The sequence below is a fragment of the Haemaphysalis longicornis genome, unplaced genomic scaffold, assembly GCF_048455015.1.
Source record: "Haemaphysalis longicornis isolate Haplotype H1 unplaced genomic scaffold, Haemaphysalis longicornis Haplotype H1 scaffold_9, whole genome shotgun sequence".
Lineage (NCBI taxonomy): Eukaryota > Metazoa > Arthropoda > Arachnida > Ixodida > Ixodidae > Haemaphysalis > Haemaphysalis longicornis.
This window is the reverse complement of record NW_027526460.1, coordinates 39,757,124-39,775,710: the sequence shown is the minus strand read 5'-3', so window position 1 is coordinate 39,775,710 and position 18,587 is coordinate 39,757,124. Positions and strand designations below refer to the sequence as shown.

Below are 18,587 nucleotides of genomic sequence, written 5' to 3'. Positions count from 1 at the left end.
CAAACAAGACGACGACAGCCGACTGCCTCATTATGATTCAAGATAACCTAGTAATAAACAATTTACTCGTAGGGCTTGTCAGGAAGTCTAAAGTACAGGAAGTTACCACGCACAATTAGAAACTGCATCTGAAAAACACCTAAGTGGATTTCAGGAAGTCTAAAGTACAGGAAGTTACCACGCACAATTAGAAACTGCATCTGAAAAACACCTAAGTGGATTTCAGGATTCCTGCTCGAGTTCACCAAAAATTTCAAGAGGAGGAGAGAAAAGGGAAGAAATGGGGAAATAATGAGGTTCAAAAAACAAAAGGGTGAGGTTTGGAGCTGAAGCAAATAAACATTTGCGTAAAATGTCTTGAGGTAATGAGCACACAAGTGGTTTCATTCTCTGATAGTTCATGGGAGAAACAAGTTGGGTCGCCATATTTTGGTCAGGCTCATTTGTTTTATTATACAGTCGAACCCCGCTACAACGAACTCCGCTTCAACGAAATATTTTTAATTCCCCGTCAGCTAGCCATAGAAGTCAATGCAACAAAGTCCTCGCCACAACGAACCATTTGTCAGGCTTGCTTTAGCTTCAACGAAATTTTCTACAATTTGGGCTGGGTTTGAACAATTATTTTAAATAAAATAAGCATAGCACCAGCTATCTGTAACTTTTTATACATTCAGGATGCTTAGTTTCTCCGTGTGGTGCACCCACACCGCCACCCAAAACAAAACAAAACAAAAAAACTCATAGGCAGACGCCATTGTTTGATGGTGATAACGATGTGGCTGGCCGTCTTTACATGTGGCGCAGGCCCGGTTTGCCAAGCCGGAGCCACCGGAGTTGCAGCCAATCCGTATCCAGTTGAAATCGCACGAAACTGCTTCGCTGCTGGCACGGCGCCATCATGTAAGCGTTGTGAGCAGCTTTCCTTGCCATTTTTCTTCTACCATTGTTCATAGCCAAGAGCAAAAATCATGTTTGCGTGTTTGGTCTTGAAGCCAAGTCATCCTTAGTCGCGAGTGTGCCATCATGTTAAATGCAAGCGCGGGCGTCTTGCCTGCCAAGGTCAGTAGCTGCCCTGCTCTGTCAGAGGATAAGATAACGGCACTGCTCCTGCCACAAGCGAGAGGGGGCTTCTGCTGGCCTAGCAGCTATCTGCAAGTAATCAGCTCAGTGGACACGCCTTGTTGTACAGCAATAAGTTTTGCACCTGCATTTCTTCACCCCCTTCATAGATAACCATTGCTATGTTTGTTATCCGAATAAACATGACGTTATTGCGCGTCACTCCTTTTTCGAAACATTGTATTATGCTGCCAATGATGCGGGAACATACGGGGCTATTTTTCTGGCCTTTCCGTGGTGTGTTGGGGCAGATTTCGCCTCAACGAATTTATGCTTCAACGAAATTTTTCACACGTCCCGTCAATTTCGTTGTAATGGGATTCGGCTGTATAGCACAAGAGAAACAAGTTCACCGCATCAAAACTGGAGTTGCATATAGAGATGCATCTCATGCAAGTCTGTGTTTAACTAGCAAATATCGGAACTTCAGATAAGGAAGTTGGTGCCGGGATTGCAATGTTTTAATTTTGTTACCTTGCATTAGGTTCAGAACCAATATGCCCAGCCACACTCAGTAAGTAGACCACACTGCTCGTCCCTGAATTTTTTCTGGGTGAATAAGTGTTAGCTAGAGTATGCAGGTCCCAATAGATACTACCATATTCAAGCTCAGGCTGTACTAGAGTGTTCAGCAGTTTCAAACATAACGGGGCCGCACCCCTGGGCAGCCTCTGGGATGACGAGACATCACTGATCTCTCCTCATCTGAGTTAAGGTAAGCGCCACGGTGTTGTTTCATCCTTGTTGTTTGGACTGCATCTATCTGATCAAAATACAGCACCACCCGCCGCCGTTTATTGGACCATAAAAGAATATTGTTAAGTGCAATGTTAAGAGCGAATTCGTCATCTAACACCTGTACATCCATGAACAACCGTATTTTGACTGGTCTACTATTATCACAATGTCAGCAATTAAAAACAGCAGTGGTCCGAGAACACAACCCTGGGATATGCCCGAATTTAATGGAAGATTAAGCAAGGTCCATTCACAGACATTAGCATGCTTTTTCTGGCTGTTCAGATAAGCAGCAACACAAGAAACTGTGTAGCTTGTAATCAACCAAGAGAAGTAATAAAGTGCTGGGAAAGCAATGGAAGTTACAATTTATGACTGAAAATGGGCAATTCCTTTATGGATAGCAGGAACAAAAGGGGCCGGCACCTGAGGACTGGACGCTGTCCGACCGCTTGCGCCGGTATGACGGCGGAATCAGGTCGAGGGGAAGCTTGGCTGGCAAAGAGTCCCCCGCCTTCACGCAGTCCACCAGGTGCATGGCAAGAACAAACTCTTCGCACGTTAGACGCCCATCGGAGTCGATGTCCGACAAGTTCCTGCACAAATGTGGTAAGGGGTACGACGTGCAGTGAGCGAGATCAGCTTCCCTGTGCAACTTCACTCGAAGGCCGCATCGCGCAGCCATTAGGCTTCTGGAACACCTCAGTGGCATGCATCGGCTATAAATTTGCTCTATTTCATACTATTATGGTGTTTGTACCCTTCTTGTGGTTGCGGGTTTAAGAGGGGATGCCAGGATCAGTATTGAAAGTCACATTTTTAAGACTGCATGTTTTATATTCTATGCATTTCCAAAGTTTCCCCGTTAACAACCAGTGCAAAGTTCCAAATAAAAACATTTATGTCAGCTGTGGTGACCAAATATTGCTGCAGAATGGCGAGAACACTGCAATTTTCGGAGTGCTGTATCTCCAGAACCACGCCAGCAAGCGCCGGCATTTTGGTATCGTTAGAGTGGCAGACTAACTTTTGTTTTCCTGTTGCTTCTTTTCTCATTAATCACTCACAAATGCACAAACGGGAGAAAAGGAAATACTGTGAAACGAAGCAATTGATAGATTCTAACACCCGATTGGCTATCCGGCTGCATTTGCTGACACGGCTCTCCCAACTGGGCGTCGCCATGACAACAAAAAGATGGCCACCAGGTTTCTGCCCATTTCACGTGCACTGTGCTCCGCCGATGTTTTAAAGGCTTTTCAGTCGACTCGGTTACAGTTTACTTAGTTGATCTGTTGCAGTACGTAGAGGATTGTCACTCAGCTTGCTTTGAGAAACTTTTGCTGTGGCTCTAAACTAGTTTGTACAACGAAGTCTGGGACTACAAAATTATATTTTCATTGTTAAATTAATTACACAAGATGCCGTAAGACTGCATTGTTTTAAAACTTTGCATTTTTAAAGGCCCATTATGTTGTCTATATTGTCTATTTTTGCAGTGTTTTAAATTCTGTTGTCTATTTTGTAACGATTGTTTCTCCTGAACGAGAAGAGCATGGTACGCTAATAATTAATGTTGGTATTGTGTAAAAAAGTGTATATTCTGCTTTAAATCGCTCATCTTATGCTTGTGATGCCCTGATAACCTTTTGACACTGAACAGCATCATGCACTAAGCTGCAGCTTCAGCAAGGTTAGGACACCCAGAAATCTGCTGAAAGACTGCTGGCACATTAATACAAAAAGAAACCATGCCTTACTCTTCCATTTTGGAGACAGCTATGCATTAGGCATACATCAAGTAAAGTGTAGGTGCCCTAGTAGCCCATAGTAAACTGTGGTACACTAGACACAAAACTGGTGCTTCTGTCATCTAAAGGCCTGCAGATAAATACCTCCAATGAACCAGGAAGCAATCCCAGATGCACCAAATCAAAGGGCAAAGGTCTGCAAGATTGTCCCCAACCAAGGACAGCAAGGACTATGCTGCTGGAGCAGTTTGAAAATTATGAAGTCTTCATAAACTTAAAGAGCCGTTTTCTCAGAAGTGCGTTTTAAGAGTTCTTCGTTGTTCGTGAAAAGCATAGCATGGCAACCTCTGGGCCGATTTTGACCCTGTCTGTTTTATTTGAATCCTTGAAGAGTTCTGCAGGGTATGACATTCTTGGATTTTCATTTTAGGGCCTAGCTATTTTTTTATGTGATATTTACGACAGATTTAGTTGTGTACTATTGGGTACGGGTGAAAATGTTCTCTGAAAAAAGTAAGGGGTGTAAAAAAAAAAAAATTCCAAGAACGTCATACCCTGTAGTGTTCCTTCGACTACAATTGAAAAGCATTCAGAACTTCCTACCATGTGTCAATACCTTGCCAGGCTTTCCACGAGCAGAGAACATGTAAACCTCTGTAAAACAAACAACAACTGAAGGTATCATCATGATATTTTTAATGTCTACATTTGGAGTGTTTCCCAATGTGCTTACCAAGTTTCATTACTCTAGACCAAAAAACAAAAAAGTTCACTATGACTCCAAAAAACAAAATAGCTAAGGAATAAGTGTCGTTCATAGTGAACTAAGGAAAATATTGATCCAACTGTATGGCTCAATTTCTATATATGAAGCATTATGTTTTAATAATAAACTAAGTTTTCTAAACTCACTTCTAGACACTTTGCACCCACTATTTGAGGGAGAGAAAAAAAATGCACCCAGCAGTCATATTATACGAGCTACCCATACGAGCCCAAAACAACATTATCAAGCTAGCCACAGTGCAACTCTAAGCTATATACACCCCAAAAAGACTAGTGCACTTGCATGTTGTGGCTTTGTTCAGCAAAATGTTCATCTTCACCTCTTCCCCAGACACAAAAGCCCAAATCTTGCCAAAGCCAGGACCCTCCTCCCCATCACACTGCACATCGTCAAAAGGAGGTGCAAGAGCAGCCCTGGTGCCACACTGACTGACCAGATCTGGGCCAGGACAGGGTGAGGCAGCGCCGACTGGAGCAGGATGGTGCGCGCCTGCCCGCCGCCCAGGAATCCGCTGCGGCTGCGGTCGTACGAGTTGAACAGCTGGGTGTACTTGAGCTTGGAAGGCTGCGGCACTGCCCACTCGGTCAGGGCAGGCGGGGTGGACGAGGCTCCGGGAGAGGCGAAGCCGCCGGCGGGGGCCGCAAAGCCACCCGCAGGTGCTGCAAAGCCGCCCGTGGGCGGTGGAGGAAATCCACCGGCGGGTGGTGGGAAGCCGCCAGCGGCCGGCTTGACGGTGACGCCGACGCTGCACGAGAGGCAAAAGAAGATCAGAAAGCGCCTTTGTGCCCCGCCTCGTTCAAATGGCAGACATCTGCAAAAGGCGCAAGTGCAAGTGGAGCCCGGCAGTGACAAGAACTGAAACCCAAGGTCATAGGAAAAAGTTGGTGGTACAGAATGAATAAGCAAACAAAGAAAAATAATGAAATGCCAAAGTTTGACCGCAAACCATTTCTCTGCTACAAAGGATCTACACTTTACAACAGCCCTGCGTTATAAACCATGAATGCACCAAAAACATTCAATCCAAAGCCCAGTGACCCCGCCTGCCATCAAACCACATGTGGCTATGGGGATCTACAACATTCCTTGTGCGAATCGCACACTAAACTGGTAAGTGCAAAACTAAAACTTCACAGGAACCAGGCGAGGAACTGCAGAGAAATGTTTCAGATTTTAAAAAGCCGCAATTTAATGTGGTAATGCTGCGTCTGGGTGAGGAAAGTAAATTAATTGTAACCACCAGCATTTCTTTAATGTGCCCCTCACACCACGCATGCAGGGTTTTGTGATTTCAGCCTCCACCAGAAAAACAGTGTCAACTTTTCACACCGCCGATCTTTGTTATGCTGACCTGTAGGATTGCAAAATAAAAGTTTACTAATACATAAAAGACTGTTAATTACTAGTGCATATCACCGAATATATGCCTATAGCAGCAGGACTGAAATATTTATACTCAAATGTTATAGCTCTTAACAGGCTGCACATGGAAAACAATGCCGCTGAGTCGAATATGGCAATACAGTAGAACCCGACTATATCGAATTATCCTGTGCATCGAAATATTTGGGTATATATAGCAAAAAATACGCTTCATCGAACAAAAATAGCAGTGACTCCCGACATATCGAACGACGAATGGCGGAGCAGTGCCCCCTTCCCCCAAGTTGGCTTTCTCTCGCAGAAGAGAAATTTCGCCGGCACACCTCAAAGTGGTTTAGCCCGGCCACTCATGGGCAGTGGGCAGCTCTTTCCCCTCCGAAGAACTGCCAGTTGGGCTTGGGCGTTCTCTTTATCTTGTGACTATGCCACCGTGCCATGTAGGGGGAGCCTTGGACACCCCCCCATGCAAAAAATTATCCTGGCCAGCCTGCCACATTTGCTCAGACGGCCAATGACAGCCGAGGTGTTGCAAACACAACAAACAAGGAAAGCATGACATCATTCATGCATTGTGGGCATTCTTCCAAAGTGTAGATGTGGTGGCTAGAACCAGTGTCACTAATAGAGGCTTGTTTAATGGCCCTACCTAGCACGAAGCAGCAGCATTCGCCTTTCAGCACGAGGCTAGCAATCATGAATAGAGTCAAACATGGTGAGAAGTCGGCTGTGCATAAGATTCTCATGTGCCCCCTCAGCAAGATCTTGAAGAATAAGGTGGAGATTGTGCGTGTTGCAGGAAGCTTAATTGGGGACGTGGCTTTCAAAATCAACTTTTCTATTTCTTTGTGGATTTTGATGAAAATTGGCACAGCAACTGGAAATGCTTCTGTGATAACACCATTAAAATTTCAAGGTAATATTTTGATAACTTTGTTATTTATTAAATTTTATTTCGGTTCCGCTTGTACTGAGCTTGAGCGACTTATAAAACGTGATAGAAAACTTGTTCGGAGTGCTTTGCATTCCCAAATGAATGGACGACGTCGTGACAGTTTTAGAATTTTTTTTTTTACAACACAATTTAGTTTTCACTGTTTTTAGAGGTTAATGTGCAACAGGCATGTCGACTGTGAACGACTATTTGAATAAAAAAATCACAAAAAAACAAATCTGGAAAACCAAGAGCGTCACGACCTGAACTGTACATCAAGGAATGTTGTGCAAGAAACGGAATCAAAATAGACCCAGCGGTCACGAAGAAATTCCTGTAACAAGCAAAGCGACGCAGGTGGCAAAACTTTTGAGAAAACGGCTTCCGAAGCTGCAACATAGGTTTCACTTATCAAAAGTCGCCACGGTTGAAGCCTTTCGTGTCCTTTTGAACATCGGGCTTCTGGAAGGCCCTGCCTTGAAATTGGAGTGCCTTTTACAGCCTTTCCTTTCCACAAAACATCATTTTCAGCCCCTCTGTGAGGAGTACATAGCCCAGTTAGCAGACCAAATGGAGGGGGAGATGGCTTTCAATGCAAAGCTGGTTAGCTGGCTGGCTGTATCGCACTGGACCACTTCCCTTTGCAGTGTTGTCCCCATGGCAACAAGTGAAGCATTATTTGAAAATTTCTGGCTTCTTTTTGTTTTATTACTTTGCCTGGCGCAGCAGCTTAGTACTCATATGTGCAGGTGTCCATTGCCAAAAGTTTGCATACCACAAGAATGCAAATGAGCTACTTTGAAGCTTGGTATAATATTGTGCATTTTCACTACTTTTGATGTTCAAGCCATCCAATATTTCTTGCAGTACAGTCAGTATGCCCTACGCCATAGATTATATGCATTGGTATCAATAATTTCCCTAAAAAAAACCACTGTTAAATGCTGCGACAGTAAGGCAAATTTTTAACACAGAGAAAATATTTTGATTCCTATATTCCTAACTCAAACCTGTTTGCATGATTATTAGAAGTGCACGGGAAACGTTGCGCAAGAAAGGCGATATGGCTCGCGCGCATCGCAGCACACGCTTACCGCGACATATCGTACTTTGATTATCCCTGATATGGCTTGCAGGCCGCTTTTAAGATTAAATCTAACGTCGCAGGCATTAATTACAACTACTGGCGTTCAATAGTAACCGGTTGCGCAGTCATGTAATGCTCCAATGCGCGTCGGCTATGCTGTGCGCGCCGCTGCGTTTGACACGTCGACTGTTTCTTTCCCAAGGCTAGCGAGCCCACAATCAAAACACAGCAATAACTATGTGTGTAAACATCGCAAATCCGACTGAAAGTTCACTTCACGACCCGCTATCGCAAGTGCGCACACCGCGTCACCCTCCGGGGTCTGGCGACGGTAGAGTCACGGGCACCACGAAGAGTTCGATGACCTCCGCCTTTTGAGCCACACAACTTCCCGTAATCTGGCTCGTTATCTCTGGCATTCCCATCGCGATAACGTCCGTGTTGAATACCACAGATTGAACAGAAACTCGGCCGAGCGAAGCGGCGAAAATGAACTCAAACCGCTCGCTACGCAGCTCAGGCGGTCGCCATCTTGCGTTGTGCCCGTGACATCCAATCAGGAGGGTCATCTTACCGCGCCCCGACCGGAGGACCAATAGTGCTTCAGCATCTATTTAAAGCTTCGTTTGTGCGTCGTTTCTTTTCTGCCATTCGTGTGTTTGTGAAAGAACGAAGATAAATGAGACGAGCGGAACCGGAAAGACGAATGCTCGGCCAATCTAACGATATCAAAATGGCCGCGCCCGGTGGCACTCTTGCGGAGATACAGCTATCCGAAAATTGCCATTTTTTCGCCCTTTTGCACTGATAGTTTGCCATCGTGCCTGGCAAGACTTTTTTTAAGCCACTTTGCGACGCTTTTCAGCGGAAAAACTTTGCAGACGCACAGAATAGGAAGCCGAATATGTGGCTTTCAAAAAATGATGTTTTGGTCATTTTTCTGAAGTTGAAAGCCGCGTCCCCCCTTAAGAGTGACCTAATCAGAGCAAGCCCAGGCAGATGTGGAAAAAGAAAGCATCCACAACTGCTTCAATGTGCCTGCTTGCACGTGCCGGTGATGACGGAAAATCCTGAGGAGTGCAACGAAGCCGTCATCGGTGTTGCCGAAGTGTGGAGCAAGCTATCAAAATTTCTGGCCGTGATTGCCGACATAACGGTCAGCGAGTATGCGAGTGTGGATGGTGGTATCGTGACTACGGGAGAGTCTGAAAGACTGAATTGCCAACATCATACCAAGCGCAAGTGGAAGGGGGCACAATGACGATCCTTTGCCCACAGCCTCTGAGGTGATTGGTGCACTCGCACTGGTCCGGTGCTTTTGCGCGAAGGTGAAAAGTTGCGGCCTCAGCTGCTCCGGCTCTTTAGACAATGTGGGAAAGTGCGTACTGTCACAGGTAGCAAAGTCATTCAAGCAGAAGAAGATACATAACTATTTCATGTAAAAGTGAGATAGTTTTATCAATGAAGTGTTTTCATCACTGGTGTGCGCTTATATCGAATTATGCCCTCCATCGAACTGATAGGTGCATGTTTGCTAGTTCGATATAACCGAGTTTGACCATAGTACTTAAATGATGCGAGAAGCCGAAATCCCAAGCGTCACACAAAACTATCCACTGTTCATAAAGCAAAAACAAAACTCTACACAGCAACGGACACTGCAGTGGGTGCGACACTCACCTCGGAAGAATGCCCAGGGGTGACGGGTGTGGCGTGCCGGCCAGAGTGGGAGGGGAAGGTGCCATGGGGAAGGCGGGAATTTGCGGGGGCATTACCGCATTGACTAGAGGTGGCTGGGCCACAGGTGAACCCACTGACTCTGCAGAGAGAGAGAAACGGCGGTCACAGCGAGAAACCGGCCTGTGGCCTCGACAAATTTTCACAACTAGCAGTCTCGGAACCACTCGAGCTGAATGTGAGCACCAGTACAGAATCCAGTGTTTACAGCTCGGGCGGTAACTTGTGAAAGGAAGTAAAGTTTTTCTTTCATTCCACATTTTCTCTCGTTACATGGTAGTGCAGATATGCAGACACTGCATATTTGACCCCTTTATATATTTGAGTTTGGTCAAATGTTTTGGCATACATCAACTATTCTGCCTTACACAGACTGACAGTCTGATACTATTCTGCCTTACACAGACTTTGACAGTCTGATTCACATGCAGTCGCCGTGACACTCAGCATCAGAAAGTGACCCATATCACTGTCACTCACTAGCAAACCTAGAAGTGCAAGTGCAAGCATCAGTGCACAAATTGGGAAAAAAAAAGAAAAATAAACTGAGCGGACAGCAATGCCCGACTAAACAAGGAAAATTGCCGACACACCGAGTGGGGGCCCAAAGGAGGCGGCGGCGGGAAAGCCCCCTGCAACGGTGGTGGGGGGGAAGCGCAGGCTGACAGGCAGGGTGGCCGGCAGCTCGACGCCTTTCAGCTTCATCTGGATCAGGTGCAAGGCCACCGCAAACTCGTGCTGGTTGATCCGCCCATCGGCGTCCATGTCCGCCAGGGACCTGCAGTTGTACACACACCATTCGCCCATTTGTCATACTACAAACTGGACGACCCATTTCTTGTGCCCACAAAGGCTCCTTTTTTCATTATGTGGCTTCTACAGAGCTTCTTTGGTGTAAATTTAATGTACCTTCCCAAATGAACATGCAGCAAAAATGATGGTTCACATTTTTCATGAAAATCGCAAATCTCTCATTATTTACCTTTTGCTTTTTGTCAGTGCACAAGTTACCAAGAAGTATGGACGACTGCTTGTTCCATACACTTTGAAAGAGCGGGATGAAAATGGTGAAAGCGGCCAAGTTGGATAAACCCGATACTTGTGATTATTTTACAAGATGAGGCGCAATGTTTTAGGATGCAGACGGGGTTAAGAGGGGAGTCTCAGATCAGTCACGTGTTTTATCCAAACCTTTCTGCACATGCAACGACCTAGCCAAGTTTGTTGTTCCTACAATAAAAAAAATTTTAGACAATACGTCATGCACAAACCGAGGGGGATAGTAAACGTTACACGTATTATGCACCATAGCCAAGTAAGAGAAAAAGATGATTAACACTACATAACATGTTTTCAATTCAGTCCTGTAGCATAGCTGTAGAACAAGCTATACCAAAAAAAAGTTTCGGGGAATTGAAACACGGACCCATCTCATTGAACAAGCAAACAACGTCACTATTTGTCAATAACCTGCACATTTGATTGTCCAACTGCTCTTGTCTTGGGGTCTCCAGTTTGCTCACCTAATGAAGTATCACATCTTGGCAATGTTGAACAAACTGAACTAAAGTCCGAGGAACTTACCACACTTTGGCAAGAATAGCAGGAGGCAAGCCAGACTGGAGGAATAGCTTCTTTGCTTGTTCACCTGCAAAGCACATAAAAAAAACTACAACAGCGAGCCTGACTGATTGATTATAGGTTTTAATGTGCCGAAGCTGCACCTGGGCTGTGAGGCTCGCCATAGCGGAGGGCTCCAGATTAATTTTGACCACCTGGGGATTTTTAACACAAGGATTGATTGATTGATTGTAGGGTTTAATGCGCCGACGCAATGCAGGCGATGAGACGCACCGTAGTGGAGGGCTCCGGATTTATTTTGACCACCTGGGGATCTTTAACACATGGACATTTTTGCTTTTCGCACCTACCTGAAAAGCAGCCACCAAAGCTGGGAATAACACAAAGCCTTCCAGCATTCTGCAGTGCATGCCAGCAATATAACTGCTAAATCACTTATTTTCTCTCGCCTAATTACCAATCTTAGCCATTTAGAAATGCCTCGACTACATGCAGTACTTGTGCAGTGAAACACACTCAACACACGCAGCATGCCAAGGTTAATGCTGCTACCCGGCACATTCTCCAAAGTCAACAACAAAATGGAAAGCAGGAGAAGCTATCACAGCCACGCACCTGTTATAAATCCGCCTGCCGGTTGCATTTGACGGAACTGGGCGTCAAATTTCGCCCGGGACTCCGGCGGGATTACCCAGGGATCAAAACCTGCCATCGCGATGCTGTGCAGTCTGCTGGAAAGGTAGAGGTCACATCCTGCGAGCAGTATCACCCCAGCCAGCGATTACAATCACTAGGTACACACTAGCTGCCAGAACTAGCTCATCAACAGCTGGTTCGACACTCATGCTACACAGTGAATAATCCTTGTGCAACAAACGGTACAGAACATTACCGAAACAACTACAACTAAAAATACAAAACCGACGAATGCGAAGAAAAAAAGACGATAAAACACTACAGCTTGTCATAAAATAAGCTTAAGTACAATTGGCTCGGCCATAGAGGGCCTGTTACTTGCCCTGCGTACGAAAAATTGGTCTATCGTGAAGCCGAAAGCTACGAGTCGCGTTAGGCTGCGCTGAAAGCAATGCGGATGCGACAATCTTACAGGTGTTTCCTACAAGGTTCACGCACCGATTCGTTTCAAGGTCACTTTATTTCCTGCTCCGGCGCTTGGATTTCGTTTCCGAGTTAGATACGCTGAATTCCGATTCAGTAAAACATTCTAGTCTTCCAAAGTAATACCGCCTCGACGTACCAGAAAAACTGCGACAAAACAAATAGGATGGGCCCTGGCGTAACTCATCGTCGCGAACACGACCGGTTCCACAAATTAACTATAATAACGCATGTTAGCCTCGCCAACATCTTGTTTCTACCAACAGGGCAAGGCTAGTTATCACCACTGCAAGCAAACTGAAGCAATTACGCCAAACATCGCGATACGCCCATGCACGGTATGAACGACAGCTATGACGTAAACGAAATTGATTGAAATTCGTGCAGCTGGTCGCGGCCTTCGCTGAAAACGTACCGAATTCCCGTTTAATGAAACTTCTGCTTCCCTGATGAACGAATTCACAACGCGCCAGCTTTGACCATATTCTCGTCCGCGAGCTTTATATGCTGGGAGCGAAACTGAACAGAGAAGTGTCGCGAAGTACCGACGACGCGTGAGCGGTCGTGGCTTGACTACAGGCGCATCAGCGAAGCCGGCAAAATCGATCGTACTTGAGAGGCCAGTTTTAGCGCTGCAAACTAACCTGCGCCTAGAGTGATGAGAGTTTGGTTAATTGTAATCTATTTACGTCGCACGATAGCGCTACATCCCCCAAAGGCAGCAAGAAACACTCAAATATTGAGCGCTATTTGTCGAGCAGTCAGAGCTAGGCTTAAGATGGTCCGCTGCAAATGATGTTTGCAGGTGTCAAACCTCATTTTGGGGCCAAAAGACTTCGCTTACCGGGCCGAGTGGAGTCCCCCGTCAAAGCGACGTAGGCCAGGGACTAAGCAAATGTGCCCGAAGAAGACACATTTACGCGTACTGCTATGAATGAGTAAATCCCATGTAACTCCGTCAAAAACACCGCCCATCAACTGATCCAGCCGACGCCTTTAAAAATACTTCCTTCAAAAAGCGAGTCACAATCTTTAAATTTGTTTTGTGAACACTTTTACTCAGTTTAGAAATTTAATATTGCTCAAACTTTGTCGATACTACAAATTATAATTAGCAATACGAAACTGGCACGGCTTTTACCTCCTGCGGCTTGATTTTGCGGACGCGATACGACTTTCGGTTTTTATTTGGCAAAAGCTGCATCGTTTTAACCGTTTTTAAGTATAATTTACCAACTCTTTAAATATGTTAGTGTTCCGATCATAAAAAATCTGCCTGTCTTCGTGGTTTTATTTCAAACAAGACGATTCAAATAATACGCGTTCATTCGCGACAGCAACAAGCGCTTCGAATCAACGTTTGTCACGCCTTAGTTTCGTCTGCTTGTTTCAGCACTCGTTATTAACACAATTACTGTCATAAAGTGTGGTAGCATTATTAGAAACACCACGAAATAAGTAAAACAAGCATTCAATTTTTTGTCCAAACCATCCACTCGTTCGCTTTGAAACACGAACATCGCATTTTAGGGTTTATTAATTTTGTCTGCTGACATCGGCGGCAGCACGTACAGCTGCAGTTATTTCACAAGCGTAAATCCGTTGCTGGACCGACTTTCAAGCTAGCGCTGATGCCGAAATGACTTTCTTTATTTACTTTGCATCTGCGTAGCTTTGCGCCCCTCCAGGACTCCGCACCCTAGCTCCTGTCTGGTTGGGCAACGACCCAGGCGGTGTGTTGAGAACTTGCGCTCGAGAACCAAAGGTAGCGAATTCAGTTCTTGGCCGCGGAGGCTGTTTATATATGGTAAAGGCGACCAGAAAAACAGTCCGCAGGTGGTCTAAATTACTCCGTCACCCCCAATATCATAGTTCAGGTGTAGCTGCGGTGCTGAAAACCCGAATTTGAACTTTGGACTGTTTAGGTCACGCATTTTATTCTTGCGTTGCATGGACACAGGAGCGGAAGGGGCTCCACCATTGTTCGTCATTGGAAAAATTGTTGTACTGTGCACGGGACTAACCTAATTCATATTTACGCAAAAAACAACTACAAAAAAATTCCTCCCAGCCTTTAGCGCATCCAGGATTTTTATCTTGAAAGGGAAGTGGGGGGGGGGGGGTTAAACGATGACAACAAATATAAAATATAATAATATATAAATAAAAATAAAAGATTCGCCTGCAGGAGGAATATCTGAAGCCTCGGATCCGGGTTTGCATGGGAGTAGAATGCGAAGGAAGGGATGGTGGGAGATCAGGCTGGGAAGGAAATACCATAGGGCTGGGTGAGCTATACTCGGTTACAACTCAAGAACGGCACCACCTCATGTAGTGTATCACTCCGCCAAAACGCCGGACCCGTGACGTCAGTGCGTGCGCGTTTTGAAAGGGGTTTGCTATGAATGCGTGATATCGTCTGCCTTGTCTCACGCAGTTTGTTTTTAGTCACTGCAGTCGTCTATAAGCATATTAAGTCCAAAAAATCACGGGAACGGCTCACGTCATGTTCAAAATATTCCCAGTAACGCCCTACTTGCGCCACGCGGAGAAACATCCGGCTACGGTGATAAGGCACAGCGGCAACTTCCGGTGCCGTTCTTAAGTTGTCACCGAGTATAGTGAGAAACTGCAAGGAAAATACAACTAAAGCATTCCTTAATGCCTTCTTTTCTGATGAAGTCAAGCAAAGCGCAAAGCACGTGCAGTCTCCTCATGACCCTTATTTCTTGAAAAAATGCAGAAAGCAAAATTGTAGTACAGTTGACTCTTATTCGCTGCTATACCAGATACAAAAAAGGGCTGTTCACCTGTCTACCAACTGTAAAATATGGTTTGCACGGCGAAGCCAGGTTCGAGAAACAAAGATAGATCCTAAACTTGAAATACGTCTGAATGCGAAAGTTTACTCGCATTCGATCTACCTGTAAGTGAACAAAATCTGCGTTGTCGCAAGCATTCAGCACGACATCATTGCTATCCGCGTTCACTGGCTTTCCTAACTGCGCATGAAACGTTACCGCTTTCCTTGCTAGGATGTTATAAGCTCGGGCGATATGTATAAAGAAAAACTAAACCTACCCTCCACGCTGACTTTAATTGCGCACTACTCTCAGAAAGCGGTCTAGCGCGAGCAGTTTAGAGCCTTGAGCCTGCTCTCCTCACCCCACGTGGCCTCTTCCGCCTTCGTAATTAAGGAGCCAACCAGCTTCAACTTGAACGGTTTATCTTCCAGATGTCCCAAGCTACGAACATCCCACCCTCTAGACCCGCTTCTCCCACTGGACCTGCCGTCTTTCTGATGTAATAAAGGCTATCTCCTCCTCCTCCTCCTCCTCCTCCTCCTCCTCCTCCTCCTCTTTTACTCAACGGGAGGGGGAGGGTTATTTCAGCTCGTGCAGTCCTTAGTATTGCAGAAAAGAAACACTTGTTTTAGCTTTCAAACGAAATAAAACAAATTTGATCTCACCTCATTAGATTTGATTTGAGGCCAGAAGGCAAGCTCGACAGTACTGAGTCCCAACCTGTGGGAAATTTCAGCGTTCTGTTTTCTAGAAGTCGACGAATTAGTCAAATCTTCTGACTGCAGTTGCGCACAAAAGTTCAGAAAGCAGTATAATGTGGCAGTACAAAAATTGTACTAATTGTGTGGGCTATGAGGCGCGCTGTTAAGGAGGGGAGGTGGGGGGGGGGTACGGATTAATTTAAACCCTCCAGTGATTCTTACGCACTCAGAAATTTTCTACCCACGGAAACTTTTCTGTTACTGAGAAATTTTCTCGTGCTTATACACAGAGGAGTTTGTTAAACTCAAGTTGGTCCGCACAGTCTTAATGGCACATAGTCTGAAAAGCTCGTGCTCCTGTTTTCTTCTTTTATTATTTAATACCAGTAAAACAATATTCTTTTTCGAGATTTGACTCAGACTGTCCAACAGTAGAAGCTTTCGAGACTACAAACTTCGCTCGGTCAACTTGTGTTGTGGGTTCGATGGAAGAGGGGAAAGGGGGGTTGGGTCGACGGACGTCTGGCAGGGGCGGGAGTACAACCTCCCCCTCCCCCCTGTAGGTGTGCCACTGCTCCCACCAATAATCCTTTTAAATTAATTCATTTTCATGTAACTACTCCCTGCCTTGTCACACACAACTGATCCATTACATAAGCCAACAACAACAACAATAAAAAAAAAAACGCTTGGAAAAAATACACTAACCAATCCGACAAGCTAGGCCGTATCGGGTACTACCAAAGATGGAGGTTTTCTAGGCTGCGCGTAGCAAGACGGAGGATCCAGTGGAAGCTGGCCCATGGGCGGAAACTGGCCTGTGGTCTTTCACGGAATTACCAGGTAAATGCTGCCGTAAAATTAGACATTGAATATCCTCCATTATCGGTTCCGTTCTGTCAGAGGCGCTGTCCGGCACTCGTTTCAATTCGTATTAGCCCAGTACGCTGCGGAAAAAGCATGACGTCTTTAGCGCGACGGCTTATATCTGCAAAACAAATCCATAATGGGTGAAGTTAGCCCTTGTAATCGTTATACTAGTGCGTATGTAGATTACTGGTGCCTTCAGCATATAAATAACTGAAGAAAAAATGAAAAGAATAAAAACTTGTGGCACGATGCGCGAGCAGCGCTTTACTGCACGGAAACCATCCTTTGACATAGGTGTCCGCAGAACTTTTTTTCGAAGGGGTGGGGGGAGGGGGGGAGGTGTAAGGAGGGAGCAATTACTGAAGATATACAATTGATTGATTGATTGTAGGGTTTAACACGCCGACGCAACACAGGCGACGAGGCGCGCCGTAGTAGAGGACTCCGGATTAATTTTGACCACCTGGGGCTCTTTAACGTGCGCCGAAATCTCGAACACACGGGCGTTTTTGCTTTTCGCCTCCATCAGAAAAGCGGCCGCCGCGGCCGGGAATCGAACCCGTGACGTCGTGCTCAGCAGCGCAACAACTTAGCCGCTGAGCCACCGCGGCGGGGAGATACACAATTGGCAGTCTAAATTTTAGGATAAATAATTAGACACGGCAAGTCACTGCCAGGCTTAAAAAAAGAGACAGTGGATTTTGTATTGAACAAAACATTAGGTCTACTTTTCCAAAATGCAAATAAAAAAGTGAGTTCCCATCACACGCGAACAAAATAAAAGAACGGTTGGGCGGTGTGCACGTGCGCGTGCGTGCGGGCGTGCGGGTGTGCAGGTGTGCGGGTGTGCGGGTGTGCGTGTAGTGTTCGAGATGCATCTCCAATGGTGTACTCCGTGACGTCAGTATTTCGTGCCATACGCTGGAGACGTTCAGCGACGAGAAGACAGCCAGCCGAGACAATTCTTCCGTTTTAGGCCTTCGAGCACTGAGCCGGTAACCATACCAACAGCTGTCGGAGCGTTGCAGATCCCAAAAGGCAGAGCGGTGACCTTTCATTGTGGGACTCACGCCTGCACGGCAAAAGCCGGAACTAGGAGTATTACACATACGGCGTGTGTGCGTGTGTACGTGCGTGTGTGTGTGTGCGCGCGCGTGTGTGTCATCTTTTGACAAAATGTTTCATCTTCTGTTAATTGCCTCGGTTAAAAAACCTGTTACGGTGGGGTGGACCCTGCTGATTTTTAAACAAAAGGAGGGAGAAGGATACCGGCGGCAACCGCGTAATCTAGCTGGGATTGTTTAAAAGTTATCCGTACATACACTGATTGAGACCAGCGATCCGTTTATTACGTCCGAACACATGCCAACCCTAGCAAAAATTCTGATAGAAACTTGTATTAGTCTTATACATTTTTGTATTAGGTGTATAAGACATGTATTAGTCTTATACAAACTTGTATCAGTTTTATAAGTTTCATATACAAGTTGTATTAGTCTAATACAAATACACCTATTAGTTTGTATTAGTTTACAAATACTAATAGATCTGATAGACCTGAGTCTAATACGAACTAATAGAGACGTATTGGTTTTAATAAAAACTAATACAAATGGACCCGAAAAGTGCGATTTCCTGAATTTTTATTTTTTCTGGAAAATCACAAGCCAAAAAAGGTTGAAATGATCGCCCTTGAGCAATAATGTTTATTTGGTATATTATTATGAAGCGTTTTGTTCACTAACAAATCTCCGTAAATCTCCAATCAAATTCTTATGCAAAATAGGTCAACTTTTTTTTTTTCATTTTCGCTCCTAAAAATGCGCTACATTAAGAGCGCTGATGGGAGCTGGGAGTGCTGCGCCAGCGATAAGCCACCTTACCTGACCTAGCGTCACTAAATTAGCTACGCCTTTATTTAGTGACGCTAACCTGACCTAAAGGCCCTTGATCGGCGTTTAAAGCAGATGATGGGA

The 18,587-nt window shown here is 45.4% G+C and overlaps 1 protein-coding gene across 6 annotated transcripts in view; it reads right to left on the bottom strand.

Annotated features, from left to right (window-relative positions):
- The window catches only part of Dap160 (dynamin associated protein 160), a 78,535-nt gene extending 65,300 nt beyond the window's left edge, over nt 1-13,235 (bottom strand). For 5 of the 6 annotated variants that reach the window (XM_077684029.1, XM_077684031.1, XM_077684032.1 and 2 more), the window contains exons 1-7: nt 13,081-13,235; nt 11,733-11,870; nt 11,121-11,184; nt 10,130-10,314; nt 9,480-9,618; nt 4,832-5,143; nt 2,287-2,456 (exon numbers count right to left, since the gene is read on the bottom strand). In XM_077684029.1, coding sequence (XP_077540155.1) covers nt 2,287-2,456; nt 4,832-5,143; nt 9,480-9,618; nt 10,130-10,314; nt 11,121-11,184; nt 11,733-11,829 — 967 coding nt within the window. In that variant the 5' untranslated portion in view covers nt 11,830-11,870; nt 13,081-13,235. Of the gene's footprint in view, nt 1-2,286; nt 2,457-4,831; nt 5,144-9,479; nt 9,619-10,129; nt 10,315-11,120; nt 11,185-11,732; nt 11,871-12,651; nt 12,778-13,080 lie in introns of those variants that run through there. The other variant, XM_077684030.1, reaches the window with a different exon arrangement.
- Nucleotides 13,236-18,587: the final 5,352 nt, after the last annotated feature.